Raw genomic sequence first — 20,917 nt, 5'->3', positions numbered from 1 at the left:
CGGGTAAACCCATACCCACCCATTTATCCGTTTTCAATATAGGTAGGGTTTTTTTTTTTCTCTTTTTCTTTTTTATAAATTTAAGACCTTTAGTTTAATTAAAGGCTAAGATTTTTTTTTTTTAAAATACTCACTATTTAAGCTCCCCGATTCCCCATCTGGAGATATTTCCAAATGAGGGATTCCCCACCCCCGCCCCTGCATTAGTCATTTTCTCTATATGAATTTTTTTATTTTTCTATTTTCTATCTTTTCCTTCTTTTTTTTCCTTTCCTTTTTTTGAAAAAAAAAAAAATTTCTTTTTATTTTCATCATTATTTTGGTCGATTGAGTATTTAAATACTTGAGTTCATCACGAGGAAGCAATACGTTTAAAACAAATATTTATTTCCGTAAAACAATTTTCACAACTTGACGATTAAATGTAAAATAATAAAATTCGGTTCGTAAATGAACCATGTGAGATTTACTCACCTCTAAATCCCGTTGCGTCTTCTCTAACAGCCAAAATCACAAAATCATAAATGATCGTTCAATGCAATTCTATCAAGCATCTAATCACATATTGTCTTGACTTAGCATACAATTCACAAATCACAATTATATGACAATCCAACGGTCGTATCCTCAAAGATCGCCCAGAGGATCATCTTTACCAATTTATACGATGATCTAACAGTCAGATCCTCACAGATCGCCTTTTGAATCGTCTTTTCATAATTATACAACGATCCAACTATCTGATCCTCAAGGATCGCCTAGAGGATCATCTTTACCAGTTTATACGATGATCCAACGGTTGAATCCTCACGGATTGCCCTTAGGATCATCCTCTCAAAATTATATGAAGATCCAACAGTTGGATCGTCCCGGATCACCTTTAGAATTATCCTCCCGAAATTATACGACGATCCAACGGTCGGATCCTCACGGATTGCCTTTTCAATCGTCTTTTCACAATTATACGAAGATTCAACGGTCGGATCCTCATCCGAGACCACACAAAGTCATCGGAACACTTCTACGATCAATAAATCTAATTTACAAGTCGATCAAACGGCCTAATCCTCACGGATCAAAACCCATTTACACTAATATATCGAAACTACATTTCGAAACAATTTCATTAAATTTACGCCAACCAAGAATTAATACCTTGTATAGTTTTTCTGTTGAAGTGTTTTGGCTGCACAACACCTTCAGTCATGGCGGCTTGTCTCGTCAAAGACTTGAAGGTGTATTCTGGGTGGGAAAGAGAAATACCCCGTATAGGTTTTCTGTTTTTTTTTTTTTTTAGAATAAGAAAAATTATAAAAATGCCCCCGCCCCGACCTCCGCTTGAGAAATGCGGGAAAAACCTGCTAGTACCCAGCCCCCGCCTGTATTTGCCCATTCCTAGGTGGAATTGGATTTGGGTATTTGGGTGTGGTTTATAATTTTATATGGGTATTTGGGTAAAATTTGGATCCCACGGGTATACCCATACCCATAAACTAGGATATATACCTTTTAACAGATACCCAAAAGGAAAAATTACCCGTGGGTTTTAACGCCATCCCTACAGTCTCTACTCCCTTTTCGGCGAGATTGTAGGTTCTAACCTAGTTTCTACGATATGCGGATCTAAGTAGTGGTCTTATGAGCCCAAAACCCATTAAAGCTTTGGAAAATTTTGGTAGGTGGACCTGAAGTTTAGCCCACGAATTTTGAAGTTCTACTTTCAGTGAGTAATTATTCGATGACTATTGTAGAGACCAAAATCAATAAGTCTATGTAATGAAAAAGAACTATTATTGGCCCACGATGACTATTATTAATTATTCTATGAACTTTTTGAATGAATGCGCGTAGAGGAGAAAAAGAACTTGATATGCCATATATGAAGGTAATTGATCTTGAAACTTTATCTTGATCTTGACTATTGTGATCTCTCCTTAAAATGTTCTCTGTGCTTTGGCTGCTTAATGAGGATGAGAAAGTTGTAGAGTTGTAGTGAAATTTTGGATCAGAAAGTTGTGCAGAGAAGTTGGTATGGAACTTTGCAGGTTTAGTCCTAGAGATGCAGGAATTTTCTGAGTTTTGAAATTACAGTGTTTCATTTTACCAACTGAATCTTTAAATTTAATGGTTTATAATATTGTGGATGAAGGTTGAACAAGCCTGCAAATGTAAATCTTTTCTAATAAGTTTTGCTGAAACTTATTTTAGACAACCTCTACTTTAGTTCTCAACTCATCTGCACATGTTTTTGCTAGGCCCATTGGCAACTATACCAAGGAGTTTCCAATCTTTTTTCTTTCTTTCTTTTATGTTATAACTAATTGTTCATTCAATTTTATTTGCAGGAGAAAAAGGCACATTTTCGTTTATATTTCTATTGTTTAGTTCTATGAACTATTTCTTGAACTTTTATTTCAATTTATGTACTCGTTTTATATTGACATTTTATCAGTATTTAATAATAATAATTGTTTGCTTAACATATATATTCTCATTCTAATGATTACTACGATTGTTTCCACAAAGAACTGGTTCATGTACTTTGAAAGCAAATTATTTTGAACTTGACTAAAGCAAAAACAAGAAAAAACATCTCCAAAATAAGAAACTGATGTCAGAAAGAATAATTACACTAGTTCTATCTAAATAACATATGTCAAAGTAAATTGATTTATTGGTCTAAGACGATGTCATAACAAGAAAAAAATATCGGTTTCTTATAAAGGACCTATGTTAAGACTTGACTTTTACATCGAGTGCTTATAAAAAAGCAATGTACGTGTAGCTTTAATTTTAACATCAGCTAAAAACCGATGTCTCAATTTTTGGATCTTCCTCAACACTCATAAAGACATCAAGCGCAATTTTTAGCCGATTTTTGATAATATAGTTCTAATAGAGTAATAGTGAAAGTATGATAAAAATGTTCTCCTTTTGTAAAAGGTTTTCCTTTCCGCTTCTATTTTACTAGTGTGGAATAGAATAGTGTCGAATTTTGTGAAGAAGTTAGGGTTTTTAGGGTTTTGTCTAAAGTTAGGGTTGATTTTTATGTTCATGATCCATAATTAATTCTAGTTCAATTACTAAAGTACCCCTACAAAAATAAATGTTCATGAGAGAGGTGTATATATTTCTTGGGTTATGGGTAATTTGAGGTTACTAAAAATACATAAGGCTATTTGGGTGAAAAAAAAAAGAGGAATTTGATTCTACACCCAAATTGACACACCTCTTTTAGAATAAACCCATCCATAAGTGTGTTTTAATATACACCCAAACCAATTAATTAGATTTATGCAAAATAAAAAACCTATTAAATAGACTAAATAATAAAACCCAATGTTGTTAAGAATTACTGAATCTGCCACTTTCAAATTCCCATTCACCTATTAAATAGGATTGATAATAAAATCCAGTAATGTTGCTGATGGAAGTCGATCATGAAACGGCTGCCCATAGACGTCGCCCAGAATTACTCAACCCTTGATTTCAGCAATTGATAATTCTCCTCTGGGTTGGAGGTTACGTAACTTCACATTGAAAAGTGTAATATGCACATTCAAAGCTGGTGTCAATATCTCTACAAGCTTGTGATATAAATGGATTGCACAATCAGATGTTGGTGGGTTGCCTGTGTTCGACAGCATATCCGATTGGTACGGTTGATGAGTATTGTGATTGCTATCTATTCAAAAGGTGTGTGTGCTCCTGACGAAGAGGTATTTATTTTGTGATGGTTCTAGGTTTTTGATATTGAGTAGGTATGATAGACTATACAAGTTCTTGATTGCAGGGTTTTGTTTCATCTTCTTGTTTCTCAATAGATACTACAAGTTAATTTTGATGGCTAAAGAGTACACCCACCTGGAATTTAGGTGCGACCTTCTCAAGTTTGGACGTGTTATGACCGACGAGTTAAGGGCTGAAATTACTGAAGTGCGCTTGATCTGATTGCACCCTCCATCATCTACAATAACATGGACCCTATTATGAAAAATTAATGAACATGGAATATTGATTCTATACCTACGCCTATTGGAATGGGGAATCAAATTTCATTCAAAAAAAGGGAAGAAAAAAAAAGCAAAATGACATACCTTGATGAGAGGATGTTTAATCACTACATGATAGGAATACCTCCACAAAAGGATGTTTAATCAGATTGAGAAATCTACGAAATCTAATAGCAATATCTACACAACCACATCTACTTAAAAATAGCAAATATAAAGATCAAATCCGAAAGGAAGAGATATACAATAATTAAGACCATTAATCTTTTTAAATAAGGAATATCTACACAAACATATCTCCTAAAATATGGCATCAGTTAATGGCAATTGATCACGTTGACATATTTAATAATAGGATTATCTACACAAACATATCTACTAAAAAATGGCAAATATATAGGTCAAATAAAAAAGGAAGAGATATGCAATAATTAAGGCAAGTAATCGTTTTTAAATTAGGAAAAATAAATTGATGGTATTAAATTCTAATTTGTGTTTATAACTGATGCCATATTTAAATTAAAAAAAAAACACCTATATTTGAGGAATTTTTTCCTTCTTCGACGATAAGGGTAAAATAGTCAAACTAAAAAAAGAGAAAAAAACTTAATTATAGACTTAAAACCTATATGATAGGTTTAATTATGTGAATGAGTGTAGATTAAAAGAAAACATATGATTGGGTTTCCTTTAAAAGGAGCTTCATTTTTTGGGTTTTTTTCTAATTTTCTCAAAAATAAAATGAAAAGCAATGCACATGATAGAGATGCAAGTGATGAAGCTTTACTATAAAGCTTACTTTTCTCTTTCATAGACTTTCGACAGTAGTTCTTCAAAAAGCTTGAAAATTTGAACTAGAAAGAAATACAAAGAAGTTGGATAAATGCTGGGTGAAGTTGGTCTGATGATCTTTTTTTCCTAAGAAGATCAGCTCCCTTAATGTTCCTGCAATGCTCCTCCGATTCTGATTACAGGTATTGTATTGGGACTTATTGTTTGTTTATTGCGGTGTTTTGGTTCGGAAATTGGAAGCAATTGAGTATATGGCTGTGTGGAATTGAATGGGCTTCAGTAATATAGCAATCGATTAGGACGGAATTTGCAAATTTAAGAGTAAATTATCTTAGAAAGGGGGCAGAGAATTTTTTTTTTTTTTGGTGAGTTTAATTAGATGCCTTCATGGCATTCTTTGAAGTTTGAACTTTTTTTTTTTTTTTTCTATTTATGAAAACTTACAAAGTGTATATGATATCATACATTTTCTAATCATTGTTGGAATGTCTCCTTGGAAAGGGCATTCTGCTCTCCTTAGACAAGCAGAGTTAAATGCATTGGTGGATCTGCATGTGAATGAGGTTGGCTTCTTACTAAATGTAATTACTTTGCATATCTTCTGTGGGCGTAGTTTTTTTTTTTTTTTTTGATCAATGAATAACTTCATTAAAAAACGAAGATTACAATGACATTGGGTACAAAGTGAAAGTGAAAGTGATCAATTATTAGTTTTTATATAACATTCTGTTTTTCATCCTTAATTTTATATAAGGATTTTCTTAACAAATACATGCAATTGAGATTGTAGGGTATTTGAAAGTAGGGAACTTTGTTTCTGGGGAATACTCTGTGTGCTTTGGTGAATTAAGTTAGAAGAATTGGATCCTTGGTTCAGGATTATTGAGATATCAACAAGTAGGAAATTGGTTTTAATTTTGATATTGATTGAGATTTTATTGATTTGTATAGGTCATTGAAAGGCTTTTCTTGATTTTGTTTTTACAGGCAATGACACACACGAGTTTGGAGCAGAATCACAGCCAAAAGAGGCTGAGGAAAGTGTGGTAAGTGATTCTCAACTTCTGCATTACGAATTGTGTGGTTCAATTGGTTTACGAGTTTGAGTCGCGAATGGAAGTTTTTTTTGCATTTTTATTATTCGTAGACTACTTATAAGATAGGATTAGTTATTGCTAACGTGCCTTCTGGGTTTTGTACTTTTAGACTACTTAAGAAGTTCTTTTGCATTTTTATTGTTCTTAGGTCCTATACTTCTATCAAATTTGTAGTAATTTCATAATCAATTTGTTCATTATAGAGAGTTTAGGATAATCACATCTCATTTCTATATTATTGACCATGGCAAGAGCTCCGTGTTGTGACAAAGCTAATGTCAAAAAAGGACAGTGGTCTCCTGAGGAAGATGAAGCTAAGTCTTGACACTCATGGAACTGGTGGCAATTGGATTCATCTGCCACAAAAAGCTGGTAAGTTTATTAAAGGGTCTTTCTAAATGCCAATATGTATGGCAACCACGTATCCTATTAAATGTAAAGTAAATGGTTTTATTATGTTAGATTCTTAATGGAATTCTGGAATCGAATTTGGATTTTGTATTATTGCTCTTGGCTCATGATTGGTTTCATCAAGATCTTTAATTTAAACTTAGATAGTCAAAGTGATATTAATTCTGCCACAAATGACATTGTAGAGGAAACCTGGCAACCGATATGATTTGTTATCTGTTGTTTTGTTTGATGCTAGGCCTTCAAATTTTTGACAATATTCGGATAAATAGTAGAAATTTTAATGACCCATAATAAAGCCCAAATCTATTTTTAATTCCGGAACATTTTGTTCTCTGATTATCATGAACTTATGACAACCTTGCTTTTGTTGTTTTTCTATCTAAAACAGGCTTTTAGGTTCTGCAACAAGAATCGAGTTGACCGCATTAAGGTAAGAAGTAATCTTCTATGTGTATATTTGTTTTGTTAAATGAGGACCAGGCTTGGTCAAAAAGTTCGATGTCGAGGGTGGTACAATGCGCACCCACTGCGTAACTTACATACCAAATTATGAGGGTGGTACAATGAGGGCTTGGTCAACATAATCTTCTATTTGTCTATTTGCCAAAAAGTTCATTCAAGTCTGTGATGTTAACCAGCTGATATATTTTTTGATTTGAATCAAAGAGTTACCAGTTTCTAAACATAGAATATTATTCTAGCTGTAAATGAATAACACTTCTAGCTGAATTTTGATTGAATTTCTTTACAAACTTCTTTGTTTACTTCAACAATTTTACTTTCTATCATAATTTACACGTTTGGTTTTATACAGCTCCCAAACTGAGATTTAGTTGATAATCTAAGAAAACAAACTTATACCAAAAGCAAATAGAAAAGGCTTGATTTTGAAACAAATCATCTTTCTACAGTTATTTTTTCAACTTCTGCACATCTTACTTTTATTCAGTTTTCTGCTCCAATCTATTCCAGAGTTATGAATTTTGTTAATATAGTATATGTTTATGTAATGTCCATTTGAATTATATTTAATTGGGTGATCAGAACGCGTGGTTTTCTAATAAAGAAGCCAAGCTGCCGAAATCGCAGAAATTCACCCCTGAATTTGGTTGGTTTTCGATCCCTATTTGCTCTTCAATTTAGTTTACATTGGTCACTTTATGTGGATTTATTGATCTGTCAGAATTGAGGCATTAATTCAATGTTTTCATATTGTGGGAACTTTATTTCTTCTGTGACTTGGCATCTTAGTAATTGACTGCAATACTTTCAAGGTAACAATCTGATAGAAATCAGTTCTCTGTTTATCTTATGAATCCACCATTTCAATCTGATACTTCCAAGCACAACAAATACACAGCCACATTTATTATCTTTTTCCTTTATCATTGTCCTTTTTTTTTATTAATTTTAAATACATAATATTTTATGTCATTTAATACGCCAACTTTTGAGTTTTCAATAGTTCCAGTATCCAAAATGTTTTGCTACAACTTTCAGTTTTCAACTTTCTTTCTATTTTGTTTGTTTCCTTCTGTTTCCAGCTTCAATTTTAAATCTGTTGTTACTACTCCTTCCATTTTGAATTCTTGCTCATTTTGAAGCTCTTCAATTTTCAATTAATTCACTGAGGTATCTACAGCAAGATTGTTGTTTTGCTTATGGATGTCTATTTCAGTATTTCATTTCTGTTAAATTCAGGGTTAGAAGATCGTTGGAATATTGACAATTGTCACCTCCTTAATCTTTATTGTTTTCTGAATCTGTATGCCTTACTATATCAATGCCGCTTTTTATTTCAAAATCACTCTCTGCCGTAGAGACAATCCTTTAGATCTGTATGAATTCAATAGGAATTCATCTTTGAAAAGAACATTCCCAAGATTATTGTTCTGCATTTTGAGAATGTCATTCATGTTGCTTGTTAGATAGTTGTAGCACCATATTCTTTGGTTCAGTTTATAGTGATAAAGCTGCTCCAAGTATGTTGTTACATCATTCTTACAAACAAATTTCTATTGCAGAAAAGTCAGTTCATCAACGCGCAGACACTACTAGCTAACAAACCTACTACTTCTTACTGTACCAAAGTAAGTGCTTTAAACTTCAAGCAGTTTTGTTTTTCATCTGATGTTAAGCTTAGAAAAATAATTCGTTTGCAACAACATATAATGCATAAGCTTTTGACAGAAAATGAAAATTCAGCATCCTTCAGATTCATATAAAAGCTGTCTTGCTGCCTTGATAATTACAGGTTTGCTTTTATTCATCTCTAAATTCCTTATCTTATGTTTGCACTTCTTGACAATTAAAGGTTATGCATTCTTTATACTGTTTCTGTACAGATTAAGCAATATCAGTATATCAAAGATACAAAACAAATTGCTTCTAAAACCTCAAAAGGTTCTCTTACAAATCTGGTATGGTTTGCAAATCTGATGGTTTCTTTTTCTACTTTTTTTTTTTTTAACTCTCCTTAACTCTTAAGTATACCGGGTTAAACTCCACGTCTAATCTAATTCAAGCACCCCTTCTACAGGTGTGGGAATGTCCTTCTGTGATTTTGATCATTGATTTATTTGTATTATCCTCCAACACTGTGGCACTCAGAGGTCAGATGATAAAGTATTTACAGTCTCGGACATCATTTTACAGTTTTCAATTTCAATATCTATATCACTATTTATGCCTGGTATCTGCTAAATGCATATATCCAAGTAGTTTAGTGTTGTTTAATGTAATGTTCATGATGTAAATAGATACTTTTTTTTGTTTTGATGTGGAGGTGTGCATTAGTTAATACTATGTTTTCATAGCATTTCTCAAATTCTCCATCTGCAAGATTTTGTAACTTTGGATGATGACTGCAGTTGAACATCTTTCTTTTACTTCTTTGGGTGAAACAGTGATAACTCGGTCAGCTATGAGTAGATGTATAGCAGCCTGCTTCAATGCTCATGTTGTGAAGTTTTTAGTCACACAAAGGTGCTGGACTTGGGAACTTTGAGATCTTTTTTCACATGTTTGTTATAGGAGAGATCTTCTATCATTGTTGTGTCTGAAATCTCTTTCTTTGAGAAAGGCAGCACTTTTGAAAATTGTTTTTGTTATTTCCTGCAAAGGAAGAGGCAGTGACAGATAATTAATTTGAATGCTGTAAAATATGATGTAATAAACATGTAAAATGTTTGTCATTAATGAAATCGATATCTGATAGCTTTCAGTTCTCCTTACAGTTTTATGTCCATGCATATTTCTTACCAACGTCAAAGTAGATATCTATTTGTTATCTGTAAAGTTCAGAAATATAAGTGATCATACTGGTATGTGTTTTCGATAATGGCATATGTTTTGATTCATGAACTGGTTTTCAGTATACTGCAATGATGAATTTTTTTATTTTTTTTTTATTAGAGTTGTAAAAGTTAGTTCCTTGAGATTGAGCAAGTGACCTAAGTTGTAGTAGAAACGAGAACATGAGAGATTGGTCTAGGTTTGCCCCTAAAAAGCGTATGGATCTCTCTGCCATTTCCCAAGTTTGAGACCTTGTATTCATTGGAAATATTATTTTCTTTACCTATTTCACATACGCTCATTACCCTAAAACTAACGATATTCTTATGTATAGGAACAGTTCTTTTTCTAAACAATTTCCACCAATATGTAATCAATGCTTTTCCCATTACATAGCTCTAATTCAATGATGACAATAAATCCCGCAGCAAAGCGCGGGCAAGCTTTCTAGTTTTCTACTCTGAAGTTCCATCCCCTTATGAACAGTACCATTCCGATTTTGCCGCTGCTTGCTGGTCTCTTCTACCGTATTGCCCCCAACACCAGTCGCAACTCTCAGTTCTGGCGTGGCTTTCTTTCTTTGCTCCGCATAAACAGTGTTAGTGAGAGAGGGAGAGAGAAGTAGAGAGTGAAGGTCTGCTTCTTTGCTTCGCAGAGAGAGAGAGAGAAGATGACCTTGCTAGATATTTGGTGGTAAGGAAGAGGACACGATTAAGTGAAGAAAAAAAAAATTATACAGAGATTTTGACACGCAACATAATCAAGTATCAGACATTTTTCTTCCGAGTTCTTCGGTGTATCCCTCGATCTAGCTTTTTGGTTGTTATGTTGTACCAGCACTAAATCATTCTCATTTTAAAGTTGAATGTCCTACTAATCGTCTACGAAATTACACAATTACTAGAGATATCTCATTCATATGACGTCGTTTTCATCATCCAAGAGCTTGATATGATCTCATCTTGCTGCTATTTCTTCTCAAGCATCTATTAGCTGCTAGCCAATGCAGGAACACTTACCAGCTTGACAGTTTGATTGAACTTTTCAACTTCCCTGTAACCAACCAAATATCATCACTCACGCCTTGTCAATGTGATTGGAGTTGATCGTTATACTTTCTTTCAGTTTCGTTATGCTTTTTTTAACAAGGCTTTAACAGATAACATGATCATTCAAGAGGTAGACAAATATCCATCAATCTAAAGATATGAAGAAGAAGAAATGACAAAATCCATGGTTCACATACATAAGCATCTGTCAGTCTATAAGCATGATCTACTGATCTAGCAGAATAGCTTCACATAGTTAGATCAAACACACGCAGTAACTAATGCTGGAAAAACCACTGGCTTCAACCATGAAGCAGGCATCAGTAATGTAAACCAACCCAAAAAAAAAAAAAAAACACAACTTGGAAATCATGTGCTTGGTGTAGCTTCCCTTTTCTCTCCTGAGGAATCAGCTTCACTCTTGCCAGAGTCTGATTCTCCTGGCTTGGATACTTCTTGGTCTACAATAGAAGGACAACCAAAATTTCAGCAACTATTTCATTCACATCTTTGTAAACAAGTGAGATAACTTCAAGCAATTTATAATCCCCTATAGAAAAGTAGGTATAGCATTAACTTGACCACTGGCAAGAAGACCAATATGATGCAAGTAATTCTTAACCAAATTCCAAATTTCTAGACACTCCAACGTCAAAGCCTAAGCCACATAGGAGTCATCTCATGCCCTGCTTCACACTTAAAAGACAACGTATTTAATAACTTCTGACTAACAAAGCTGCAATGCTGATCAACACTCCTCAGTCCTCACTGAACCTTCATCAAGTACAAGAGATAGCCAAGACATAATAGTGTAATACACATACTTGCAACCAAACAAGAAAATAATCACCTACGTATCCTGACCTGTCAACTAAACCCAATTTCTGTACTTAAGCTTCTTTTAACAGACCTAATGTCAAGACCTAATCTCATTGGCAGCCATGATTATGCATTCCGTTCTAATAGAAAAACTGACAATCAACTTCTCTCTGTGAACCGAAACCAAAATTCAATGACTTGAAAAAACCCGAGTAAAAACCAATTGTGGGAACTGGGAAGCTAACACAAGCGTCCGCAAGATCAAGTGAACACAAAGTGCAGACAAGTTCAAGTGAACACATAGCGGAAAACAGTTCTCACCTGAATCATTTGCCACCCGCTTGGCTTCCAAAGCAGTTGCTCCAACGGAGTGGAGAGTGCTCTCAATCCTGATGGGTCGTCGAAAAATCTTCCGCATTTATAAAGTGCCCAAAATTCCTCAAATCATTACCATACCCAAGATAGTAACTGTTGAGAGAAAGAATCCCAGATTCGGCCCTTTTTTCTGCATTCTCTTCAGTATTGGCTGCCTCCTCACGGCGGGCGGATGGCTCTGAGATGAGCCTTTGCTTCCATCTCCAACCTTTCGGCGGGGACAGTATAGGAGGCCAATACCGAAGATAATGCAGCAACAGCAGAAAAAGGGTTTTTCTCCACTGTTACTATCTTAGGATAGTAATGATCTTAGGGATCTTCAGAACTTTACGAATTCGAAAGATTTTTCGTTTACCCACCAGATCTGAGAGCACTCTCCTCTCCATTTTCGGCGACATTGTAGGTTAACCCAGTTTCAAGGATATGTGGAGCTAAATAGTGGTCTTATATTCTCTCTCAAAAAAAAAAAGAAAAAAAAAGTAGGTTGTCTTATATGCCCAAAGCCCATTAAAATATTGTTTGCTTACCGTATATACTCTCATTCTAATGATTACTACGATTGTTTCCACAAATAACTAGCGTATGTACTTTGAAAGCAAATTATTTTGAACTTGAAATTAAAGCAAATACAAAAAAAAAAATCTCAAAAAAAAAAATTGATGTCACAAAAGAATAATTACAATGGTTCTATCTAAATAACATATGTCAAACACTAGAAAGTAAATTGATTTCTTGGTCTAAGACGATGTCATAACAAGAAAAGAAATCAGTTTCTTATAAATGAAACGTCTTAACGACGTAACTTTTACATCAAGTGCTTATAAAAAAGCGACGAGTAGCTTCATTTTTAACATCAGTTAAAAACTGATGTCTCAATTTTAATCTTCCTCAACACCCCTAAAGACATCGGTTGCAATTTTTAGCCGATTTCTGATGATATAATTCTAGGAGTTGGGCCTTTTCAGGTTTGATGTCTTCACTCGGTTACCGTGCCTAGGCTGGACGAAAATCTGACAAAAATAAAAATAAAAAACAACATCTTGGCCGGCAGATGATTTGTCGGAAAAGGCCTTCCAAAAAAAGTCTCTAAAGAAATCACACTTTTGCCCATGAACTAGTATGAAACTATGAATGATTTTATCAAAACGTAGGAATAATTAAGTACGATTCATACTGATCCTGACATTTTGGAGACTTGAGGCGAATAATGCTAGTCTCATATAAAGGTGTTCAATCAAAATATATTCTTCATGGAGTAGTTTCTAACCTCTATATTGTTTACTCAAATTATAACGGGCAAAATAAATTAAACCCATAGACACTGGTAACAATGAAAAGAAAAAAACCTAGAGGTGTTTAAACCAAAGAAAACAGAAAAAAAAAGGGGCAAACGCATTGAGCAAAAATGACTCGAACCTAGGTGCGTGCTTCATAAAGGAAGCCCACACGAATCCTCAACTACTGAACTAGGACGGTAAGTTATCCAACTTTAGCGACAAAAAATATATAGTTGATTTTAGAAGTCTATATTTATATCTAAAAAGAAAATTGCCGGAAGTCGGTGGCCTGAGAAGGCCGGCGACAGCCCCCCTTAGGGCCGGCCCTGAGTACGAACTTGTTTGTCGTAAGAAATTGAGGCATCTTGTGTCAAAAAACGTCTTCCTATTTGGAATGTTAAAACGTCAATTTTCGTGACATGGCTGTTTATACAAAAGACTTTGAGAAATATTCCGAGTCTTTAGATAAAACTTAAAAGAAACGTAGTTATTCTCATTCTTTCTAATGTCTGGGAAGGAACTATGACCTAGCACAAGAGACTGGTAAAACACTGCACTTATCGGAGGACTGCAACCAATATGCTAATATACACTTGGCTGTACAATAGAATTTAAATGAATCAACAATGTACATATAGACTCGTCGTACAGAGAGCTGAGGTAGGTTCCAGACTTCCAGATACTGAATCAACCAATTCATTGTACATTTGTACAGTCTCTCCAGTCTCCACAAAAGACCAGCCGTTCGGAGAGCAGAGACAGTTTCTTGACCTTCTTAAAAACTACAGCTGTGATCATCTAACCATTACCTGCCATTCAACATTGTACATTTGTACAGTCTACCCTCCAGTCTCTGCAAAAGATCACCCATTTGGAGAGCAGAGGCAGTTTCTTGACGTTCTTAGAAACTACAGCTGTGATCATCTAACCACTACCTGCCAAACAACAATTGTTTAGAAAACCCTGCAGTGTTCAAAAAACTGATATCTACATAGCCACGCTCAAAACTGATAACTAAAAGTCTATAACTCACCAAGAGAACAATCACTATAGTGCATAACAGTACTAGTTCCATAATTTGCTAAAGCCCTTTAAGTTATTCAAGCACAATACATTAAGTTGTAAAGACTGCATGCAAAATGATATCTGACTTTGTTAAATTGCAGGCACAAAAAAAACTCTGAATTATTTCGTCACTCCTTATACTATCAAAAATGAATTTTATACCCCTCCTTTCATCTGATGCTTTCACAATCTCAATAGATGTTCCTGTCATTTATTGCCAGTATGATACCCTCAAACTATTTGGGAAACTCAAGCCTGAGTGATGTAGCTTTTACCACAAGATACTCAATAGCTTCAAGCAAGAATCTCCTCTTTATTATTATTATTGTTAATATTTTTTTGACAAATATGAATAAGAAAAAACACTAAATGTAGAAGCACAAAAGAGATAAACGTCTTTCTCAGCAGGGTTTCTACTTACATTGCACAAGTAAGCTCACGTATTTCTTTGATTGCTGAACTAATACTATAGAGTGCCATTCTCTTCACCTGCTACAAGGTAAAGGCACTTTCTATCATTGATCTATTATGTATGAATTTTAAGAAGAAAAGAAGACGGTGAAACAAGGATCATTAAACGTTCACCTCCAGCTTGTCCACTTTTGCTTTATGATCTTCTGGAAGCAGGCGAACTTCATCTGTCAACTGGATGCACTCGGTAACATTTTCGGGAGACATAAAATCGAGCACCACATGTACACAAGACTGCATCTCCAATAGCAGGATTAGATTATAAACTGTATCATGAATGGTATTTGGATGCTCAACTATTCAACTGAATGGAATATGAGGCACTTCATAATATCTACTAAATTATGATAGTGGTGTTGCACATGATACCTTAGGACTACTAATCTGGTACGGGCATCCAGCAGGGATGATGACAGCTTCTCCAATGTGTTGCTCAAAAGTCCAAGGTTCAATTTCTGGTGATACCATGAGATGGTTACTTTCAATGCCCCATAAAACAATAAGTGATAAAAACAACAATAATTATACTTACTAAATTCCTCCTTCAGTCTTATTTTGTGAATCGAGTCTAGAAAGAAACTCTGATCAAGAATTGGATGAGCAACCTACAATAGAAGCACAAGTTAGAAGGTAACCTAGATGAAAAGCAAAATCATTACTATGCCTCCTAAGACCAAGTTACTTTGAGTTTAGAACTTACATGTTTATGAACGTCATATTTACGAGTAAATTCATTACAGTGCCTTCTGAGATATTCTACAAGTTTCGGAACATCTTGCCTGCGGAAAACATCCCACTGTGCAGTGCATGACTCTACAAAGGGTTTTTCATGGCCATTTGAGCTTTCAAGGAGATCCGGTGACTCCTCATCTTCAGATGTTTCATCACCATTGATAGACCCAGAGCAACTCAACGTGGCCTCAGAATCAACATCAGATTCCCCATCAAGTGACATATTACTCTCTTTGAGATTCCTAGTGCATTCTTCACGCGTTGCAGCAGAGAAGCAAGATTCTCTTGCAATTCTTTTCCGTAAATGCATCTCTTCTCCAATCACATTATGTGACCTCACTTGTTCCTTGTTTTGACTATGCAATGCTGAATTTCCATTCACTTTTTTTGCTCTAGTTTGTTCAGAAGTATTCCTAGAAGACTCCCTCTGATTTTGATTGTGCCTTTTCAGTAACTTTCTTATCTTAGAAACTTGTTCATCAGAAATAGGGGCATCTGATGTATGTGCCAAAATGTTAACCTGTGGTCACAAAACCCAAAGGTAAATGGCAGAGAACCCTCAGAAAAGCGTTACATATGTGAAACTAACATTAAAAAGGAAAGAAAAAAATAAAATGAAAAGCAAATAAGCAATGCACATGATAGAGATGCAAGTGATGAAGCTTTACTATAAAGCTTACTTTTCTCTTTCATAGACTTTCGACAGTAGTTCTTCAAAAAGCTTGAAAATTTGAACTAGAAAGAAATACAAAAAAGTTGGATTAATGCTGGGTGAAGTTGGTCTGATGAGGTGGCAGTTCTACAGGATTGATTCCATAGATTCAGATGATATGCAAGAACTGCAGTTACAGTTTCTTGGACACTTAAAGAGTGTCGTGCCTAAATGTGTCATGACAACATATATCAAAAGAAAAAAGAAAAAAACAAAAAGCAGGACACTAATGCACAATGGAGATGCCCAAAGCTTACCACATCATATGAGTCATAACACAACTTTATCACTGAATCAGCCTGTACAAACTGCTCACTGCACCCATACGAAATATAAACACATGGACCTAGATCAGGTTTTGGGATTTCCTGTGGCATCCTTGCAGCAACATTTAAAAGACCAGACGAGGGATTCATGTACTCTTGAAGTGGTAGAGCTTGGATGATTTCAGCATAATGAGCTGGAAACTGTTCTTTAAATAATTGTGAAGAAAGCCAACCCTTCAATTTCAGGGTCTCACTCCACATGTCTTTTTGTGTTCGCCCGTTCAATGAACCCATAAAATACTGCCTGATCCCCATTTCCACCTGCCATATCATTTTTTTAAGGCTAGTCAGTACACAACCAGTTTTCTATTTGAGGACTAAAATTAAGAAGGGATTAGCTGTAGATAATTGTGAACTAAGAGAGAACTAGTCTACTATCCTATAATCTTCAAACTTTTGACAGGGCATCAGTTGGTGGAAATTCACTGACCTCACACCAATCCAAGCAGTGGATAGCTTCCTGTGGATTCTTGTTATTTTCATATCGAGCAATGCTCCTCTCAAGATAAGTGCAGAACATGAATACTGGATCCCAACTCAAATCTGATGTACTCCGAAGGACATCTCGGACTATAACAGGATGACCTTTACTCCAGTGCTTCTGAAAATGTTCAACATTATCACCATGTACGTCTGAAAGCGTGGGGTAGAATAGATAGTTATCATTTGAATTTTCTCTCAAAGCAGCTTCTTGCAACTTTTGAAGTCCATCGACATTCTGGTCCGTGTCCAAACATAGAGGGCAGCTCAATGACATGTCTGAAGTTTCTGGAAACTCATAGCTGCAAACTATTTCTTCTGCACTTACTTCTAGCTCTTTGATCCAACTTAAAGGGAAAAAACATCTCAAATCAAGGAAGCTGTCACCACAACCACCAAACTCCTTGGGCGGACAAGATATACCGTCAACAGCATTACAAGCATTCCAGTTAGTTGATGCAAATGACGACAGGTACCGGACATTTTGCTTATGGGTAGTTATTGGCCTTTTCTGAACTTTCCCCTTACCAGAGACCCAAGTATCATTTATATTAGAGCACTTTGAGAGAAATGTATTTATACCTCCCCGTAAAGTCCCCTGAAAATGATCTCGACAACAGCTCAAACAAAGGTTATAGGAACAATTTTGGCAGCTTCTGTGAAGATCCACAATGGGAGCTTTGCATTTATTGCTGTTCCAAAATCAATTATGCACAGAGAATCAAAGCAGGAAAGTTAGATAATTTCCTTTTATTTTACTTTTTATGAAAAGAAACTGAATTCACTTGTACCATCAAAACTTTAGTGAAACAGAGAGCATACCAGCTGTTTTGCTCACTGCAGCTAAATTCAGCCTGCTTGATATAAACTTCGGAGAGCTTTTTCCCTGTTAAATAAAAAGAAAATTTCTTGTTTATTGTCGACCGTAAAACTGAAACCAGGAAAAACCTTTCTAAGAAGTATTGCACACACTACCTCTCATTTTTGCCTCTGCTTCCAGCTCAAATTTCTGATCTTGGTTGATTTGTTTCAGCACAGGGAGAAGCATACAGACGAGGTAGTGAAAGTGTAATATAATTTCAACTTTATTTTTAACCCCCACATAATCCTGAAAAGAAAGGAATGTTCACAAATTCAAGCATCAGCATCCAACATCATAATATGGAAGCTGTAGTTGACAAATGAGCTGAAATCAAAGTCAGACCTTACTTTCAGCATCTTTCGGTTGATTTTCAGAGCATTCCTTACAGGGGCAAGTTCCTCGACAAACTGGACATGCCATTTTGACTTCTTCTTGAGTATCAAAATACCTAAATTGTTTTGAACACCAAGGGCATTAAACATCATTCAATATAACAAGGAGAAGGAATAAAGCATAGAGCTATAAACAATAGCACAATTGAAGATGAGTCTACGTCTTTATGCTATGTAATCTAACATTGAATCTCCTATCGGACCAAAAATTCCACAAGTTCCATATAAAATTTCATAGAAACACATCACATTGATCAAATGGATCAAGTGTGAAGTGTAGATCAGTAGTTAACACCAAATATATTTTACTTGCCTTGAACTGACTGACATTCAATTGGTTAGCTGACATTCTGATTAAAACTGATCAAGACTGCTGCTTTATCATAAATCCCGACTTTGTAAACATTATCCTAGTCTTTAAGCATTTAAGTAAGCATCTATACCGTACATATCAACCCCTCTCAAGTAATACGCCATTGAAACTGATACTAAGACCTATGACCACCATGCTACAAGAACCAGTAACAACATATTTAACCATCTAAAGAAAAAGATGAACAACAGACGGTTAAAATCCAGAAGAGAACAGAGCAGCTATCAAATTCCCCTGACTTCCAAACATAACGAACCTTTCTTTGATGCAGCTCAAGCAAAACAAGTGCTTCTTACAACTCGAACACTTAATCAAGCTGGAAGAAGCACTACTTCCACTTCTCTGACACCAATGGCACCTCTTCCTCTTACCCTTCCTCAATCTCCCCTCATTCTCATCACCATATGGCAAAACCTAAACTCGAAAACAATCAAAGATTCAAACTTCACACCGAAACCACATTATCAAAAATTCGAAACAACTGCAAGAAAGATGAAAAAGTCAGAGCTTCTACCTGCACTGTGCCAACAGGCATTGGCTCGATGTTCTTGGACCGAAAGCATCGCCGGGTAGTAGTAGCCACGGGGGGCCCTAATTCGGCCCCAACCCTAACATCAGAGCCCGAATTGGAACCTACATTGCCCCCCAAAGACTGCGACGAAGAAGACGAAATGGCCATTCTTCCATTAGGCAAGTCTCTGGTCAGATCAAGGCCCTCCTCACCCTCACTCCCCTCCTCCTCCACCAAAACCCTCATCTTCTTCTTCTTCTTCTGCGGCGTGTTCCTCTTCTCTACCTCTCTCTTCAGCACCATCCTTATCAGCTCCAAATTCAACTCACACTTCTTCTCCCCTCCTCTCCTCTTCTTCTTCTTCTTCTTCTTCTTCACCTTCGCCTTCTTTATCTTCACCGGCGCCGCCTCCTCCGCCGCCCTCTTCCTCTTCAGCAGCGTCACCAAATCCTCCACTTTCTTTGCCCTAATTCCTCCGGCTTCCACGCCGCCCTCGCGATCCTCGCACGGCGCCGTCTGCGTCTTCCTCTGAATCTTCAGCTCCTCCGGCACCTTCTCCCTGTACTGCCGGTGCCGTCCCTGCAGGTAGTGAATCTCGCAAAGCTTCATGTTCTCCATCACTCTCCTCTTGCACCGCCATTGCCGGCCGTCCGTCCTCGTGCACCGCATATGCTCCGGCACCGGTCCGGCCAGAGGGTCCATTCCAGCCGGAAAATCGATCGGAATTAGGGTTTGAGATTAAAGCTGAGGCCTTTATTTGCAGAGGAAGTGTTTTAGGGGTTTTTGTGTTCCTAAAAGAAACAGAGTCTTTAAAGAGAGAGAGAGAGAGAGGCTTTTAATCTCCGAAAATCCCAAGTGGCAAGTTTGGTAATTTATGGAGAGTCCAATTAGGTCTCTCGAAATCCTCAATCTGACTCAGATCAGGGACTCTCGTCACAATCAGTGATCACAGTTTGATTCAGTTTCTTAAATCTCAAGATCTCTCGTGGATTGGATTCTGATGACAGTCCAAAAAGCCCATAATAGCTCTGCTAAAATGTGACAGTAGCCAAATTTGTAGTCCTAATTACTAGAACCTGGTTTTTGATGAATCACATTGTGCAAATTTTTGTGCCTAGTTTAGGTTTTTGGGTATTTCTGATGAGGATTTGAGTTTGAGTGTGATACATGTTTAGGGGCAAGACCATTTTTTTCTGTAGTGTCTGATTTGGAGCTTGGAAGCTTGAAGCAAGTGTGATGCTTTGAGGGTTTGGTGATTATGGGCTAGAGATATGTGTGTTTAGAAATATTAAGCTTCGAGTTTTTATCTTTTCGTGCAGAACAAAAATTTAATTTGCTGTTTTGTTTAGAGATATATATCAAGCCTCAAGTGTTTTGGGTATTGCTGATGAGGGTTTGAGTGATACATTTTTCGGTGCAAGACCATTTTTCTGTAGTCTGTTTTGGAATTTGGTAACTGAAGTGGGATTTGAAAGCTTGAAGTAAGTGCTATCCGTGTTACTGTTAGATTAGTAGTGCAATGAATATGGGGAGGATTTAGTGATTATGGGCCAGAGATTTGTGTGTTTAGAGAACTCAAGCCTCAAAGTTTTATCTTGTTGTGCAGAACTAAAATTTAATTTGCTGATTTTTCTTTCTTTCTTTCTTTTAGGGTGATATTTAGTGTCAAACCAGAATAAAGTGTTTCATATATGTTAAAACTTGTTCATCTATTTTTTTGTTTTTTTGGGTACATATTGTTCTCTAGCTGTTCCTTGTAATCTGAAAATATAGATTGCCATACACTACCATCTTCTTTTCTTTGTTCTTAGCCCCTTTTTTTTTGGGTAAATCTTGTCTTGTCTAGCTTTTCAATTAGATCGT

General features: G+C 35.9%; 1 protein-coding gene and 2 long non-coding RNA genes across 9 annotated transcripts; 1 reads left to right on the top strand and 2 right to left on the bottom strand.

Annotated features, from left to right (window-relative positions):
- The first annotated feature begins 4,791 nt into the window (after positions 1 to 4,791).
- On the top strand, positions 4,792 to 9,551 carry LOC112202649. Of its 3 annotated transcripts, none has more exons than XR_005810654.1 (11): positions 4,792 to 4,987; positions 5,307 to 5,368; positions 5,793 to 5,851; positions 6,155 to 6,274; positions 6,705 to 6,746; positions 7,361 to 7,590; positions 8,341 to 8,406; positions 8,507 to 8,570; positions 8,662 to 8,736; positions 8,856 to 8,928; positions 9,223 to 9,551. It is a non-coding gene; the product is annotated as an uncharacterized LOC112202649 (long non-coding RNA). The 3 variants fall into 3 exon arrangements; XR_005810653.1 differs by having other exon boundaries at positions 4,793 to 4,987; positions 7,361 to 7,424; XR_002937509.2 differs by lacking the exon at positions 5,307 to 5,368 and having other exon boundaries at positions 7,361 to 7,424.
- Positions 9,294 to 12,264, bottom strand: LOC112202606. Of its 2 annotated transcripts, XR_005810655.1 has the most exons (3): positions 11,800 to 12,264; positions 10,100 to 11,120; positions 9,294 to 9,430 (listed from the first exon to the last, which is right to left on the bottom strand). It is a non-coding gene; the product is annotated as an uncharacterized LOC112202606 (long non-coding RNA). The 2 variants fall into 2 exon arrangements; XR_002937486.2 differs by lacking the exon at positions 9,294 to 9,430 and having other exon boundaries at positions 9,979 to 11,120.
- Positions 12,265 to 13,556: 1,292 nt separating this feature from the next.
- LOC112165154 (lysine-specific demethylase JMJ25) lies at positions 13,557 to 20,004 on the bottom strand. 4 transcript variants are annotated; one of them, XM_024301590.2, is made up of 13 exons: positions 19,058 to 20,004; positions 18,800 to 18,957; positions 18,121 to 18,226; positions 17,892 to 18,024; positions 17,739 to 17,802; positions 16,867 to 17,608; positions 16,368 to 16,697; positions 15,367 to 15,918; positions 15,199 to 15,271; positions 15,036 to 15,121; positions 14,781 to 14,900; positions 14,617 to 14,687; positions 13,557 to 14,065 (listed from the first exon to the last, which is right to left on the bottom strand). In XM_024301590.2, exons 1-13 carry the CDS (start codon positions 19,754 to 19,756, stop codon positions 14,062 to 14,064), a joined length of 3,138 nt encoding a protein of 1,045 aa, XP_024157358.1. In that variant the 5' UTR covers positions 19,757 to 20,004; the 3' UTR covers positions 13,557 to 14,061. The 4 variants fall into 4 exon arrangements, with proteins under 4 accessions (XP_024157358.1, XP_040362147.1, XP_040362148.1 ...); XM_040506213.1 differs by having other exon boundaries at positions 13,557 to 14,061; XM_040506214.1 differs by having other exon boundaries at positions 13,557 to 14,061; positions 14,617 to 14,684; positions 19,058 to 20,003.
- Between the last annotated feature and the right edge of the window lie 913 nt (positions 20,005 to 20,917).

This window comes from Rosa chinensis, chromosome 5, assembly GCF_002994745.2.
Source record: "Rosa chinensis cultivar Old Blush chromosome 5, RchiOBHm-V2, whole genome shotgun sequence".
NCBI lineage: Eukaryota > Viridiplantae > Streptophyta > Magnoliopsida > Rosales > Rosaceae > Rosa > Rosa chinensis.
Note: the sequence above shows the minus strand (reverse complement) of the source record. Positions and strands in the feature narration are given on the sequence as shown.

Bases quoted from the DNA above. Each gene is read 5' to 3' on its own strand.
- LOC112165154 (XM_040506213.1), bottom strand. From the start codon at position 19,756: ATGGACCCTCTGGCCGGACCGGTGCCGGAGCATATGCGGTGCACGAGG. The intron at 17,609-17,738 runs GTATGCTCTCTG...ATTTTGGAACAG, and splicing joins TGCAGTGAGCAAAACAGCTG to CAATAAATGCAAAGCTCCCA. The intron at 15,919-16,367 runs GTAAGCTTTGGG...TTGTGACCACAG, and splicing joins GTTATGACTCATATGATGTG to GTTAACATTTTGGCACATAC.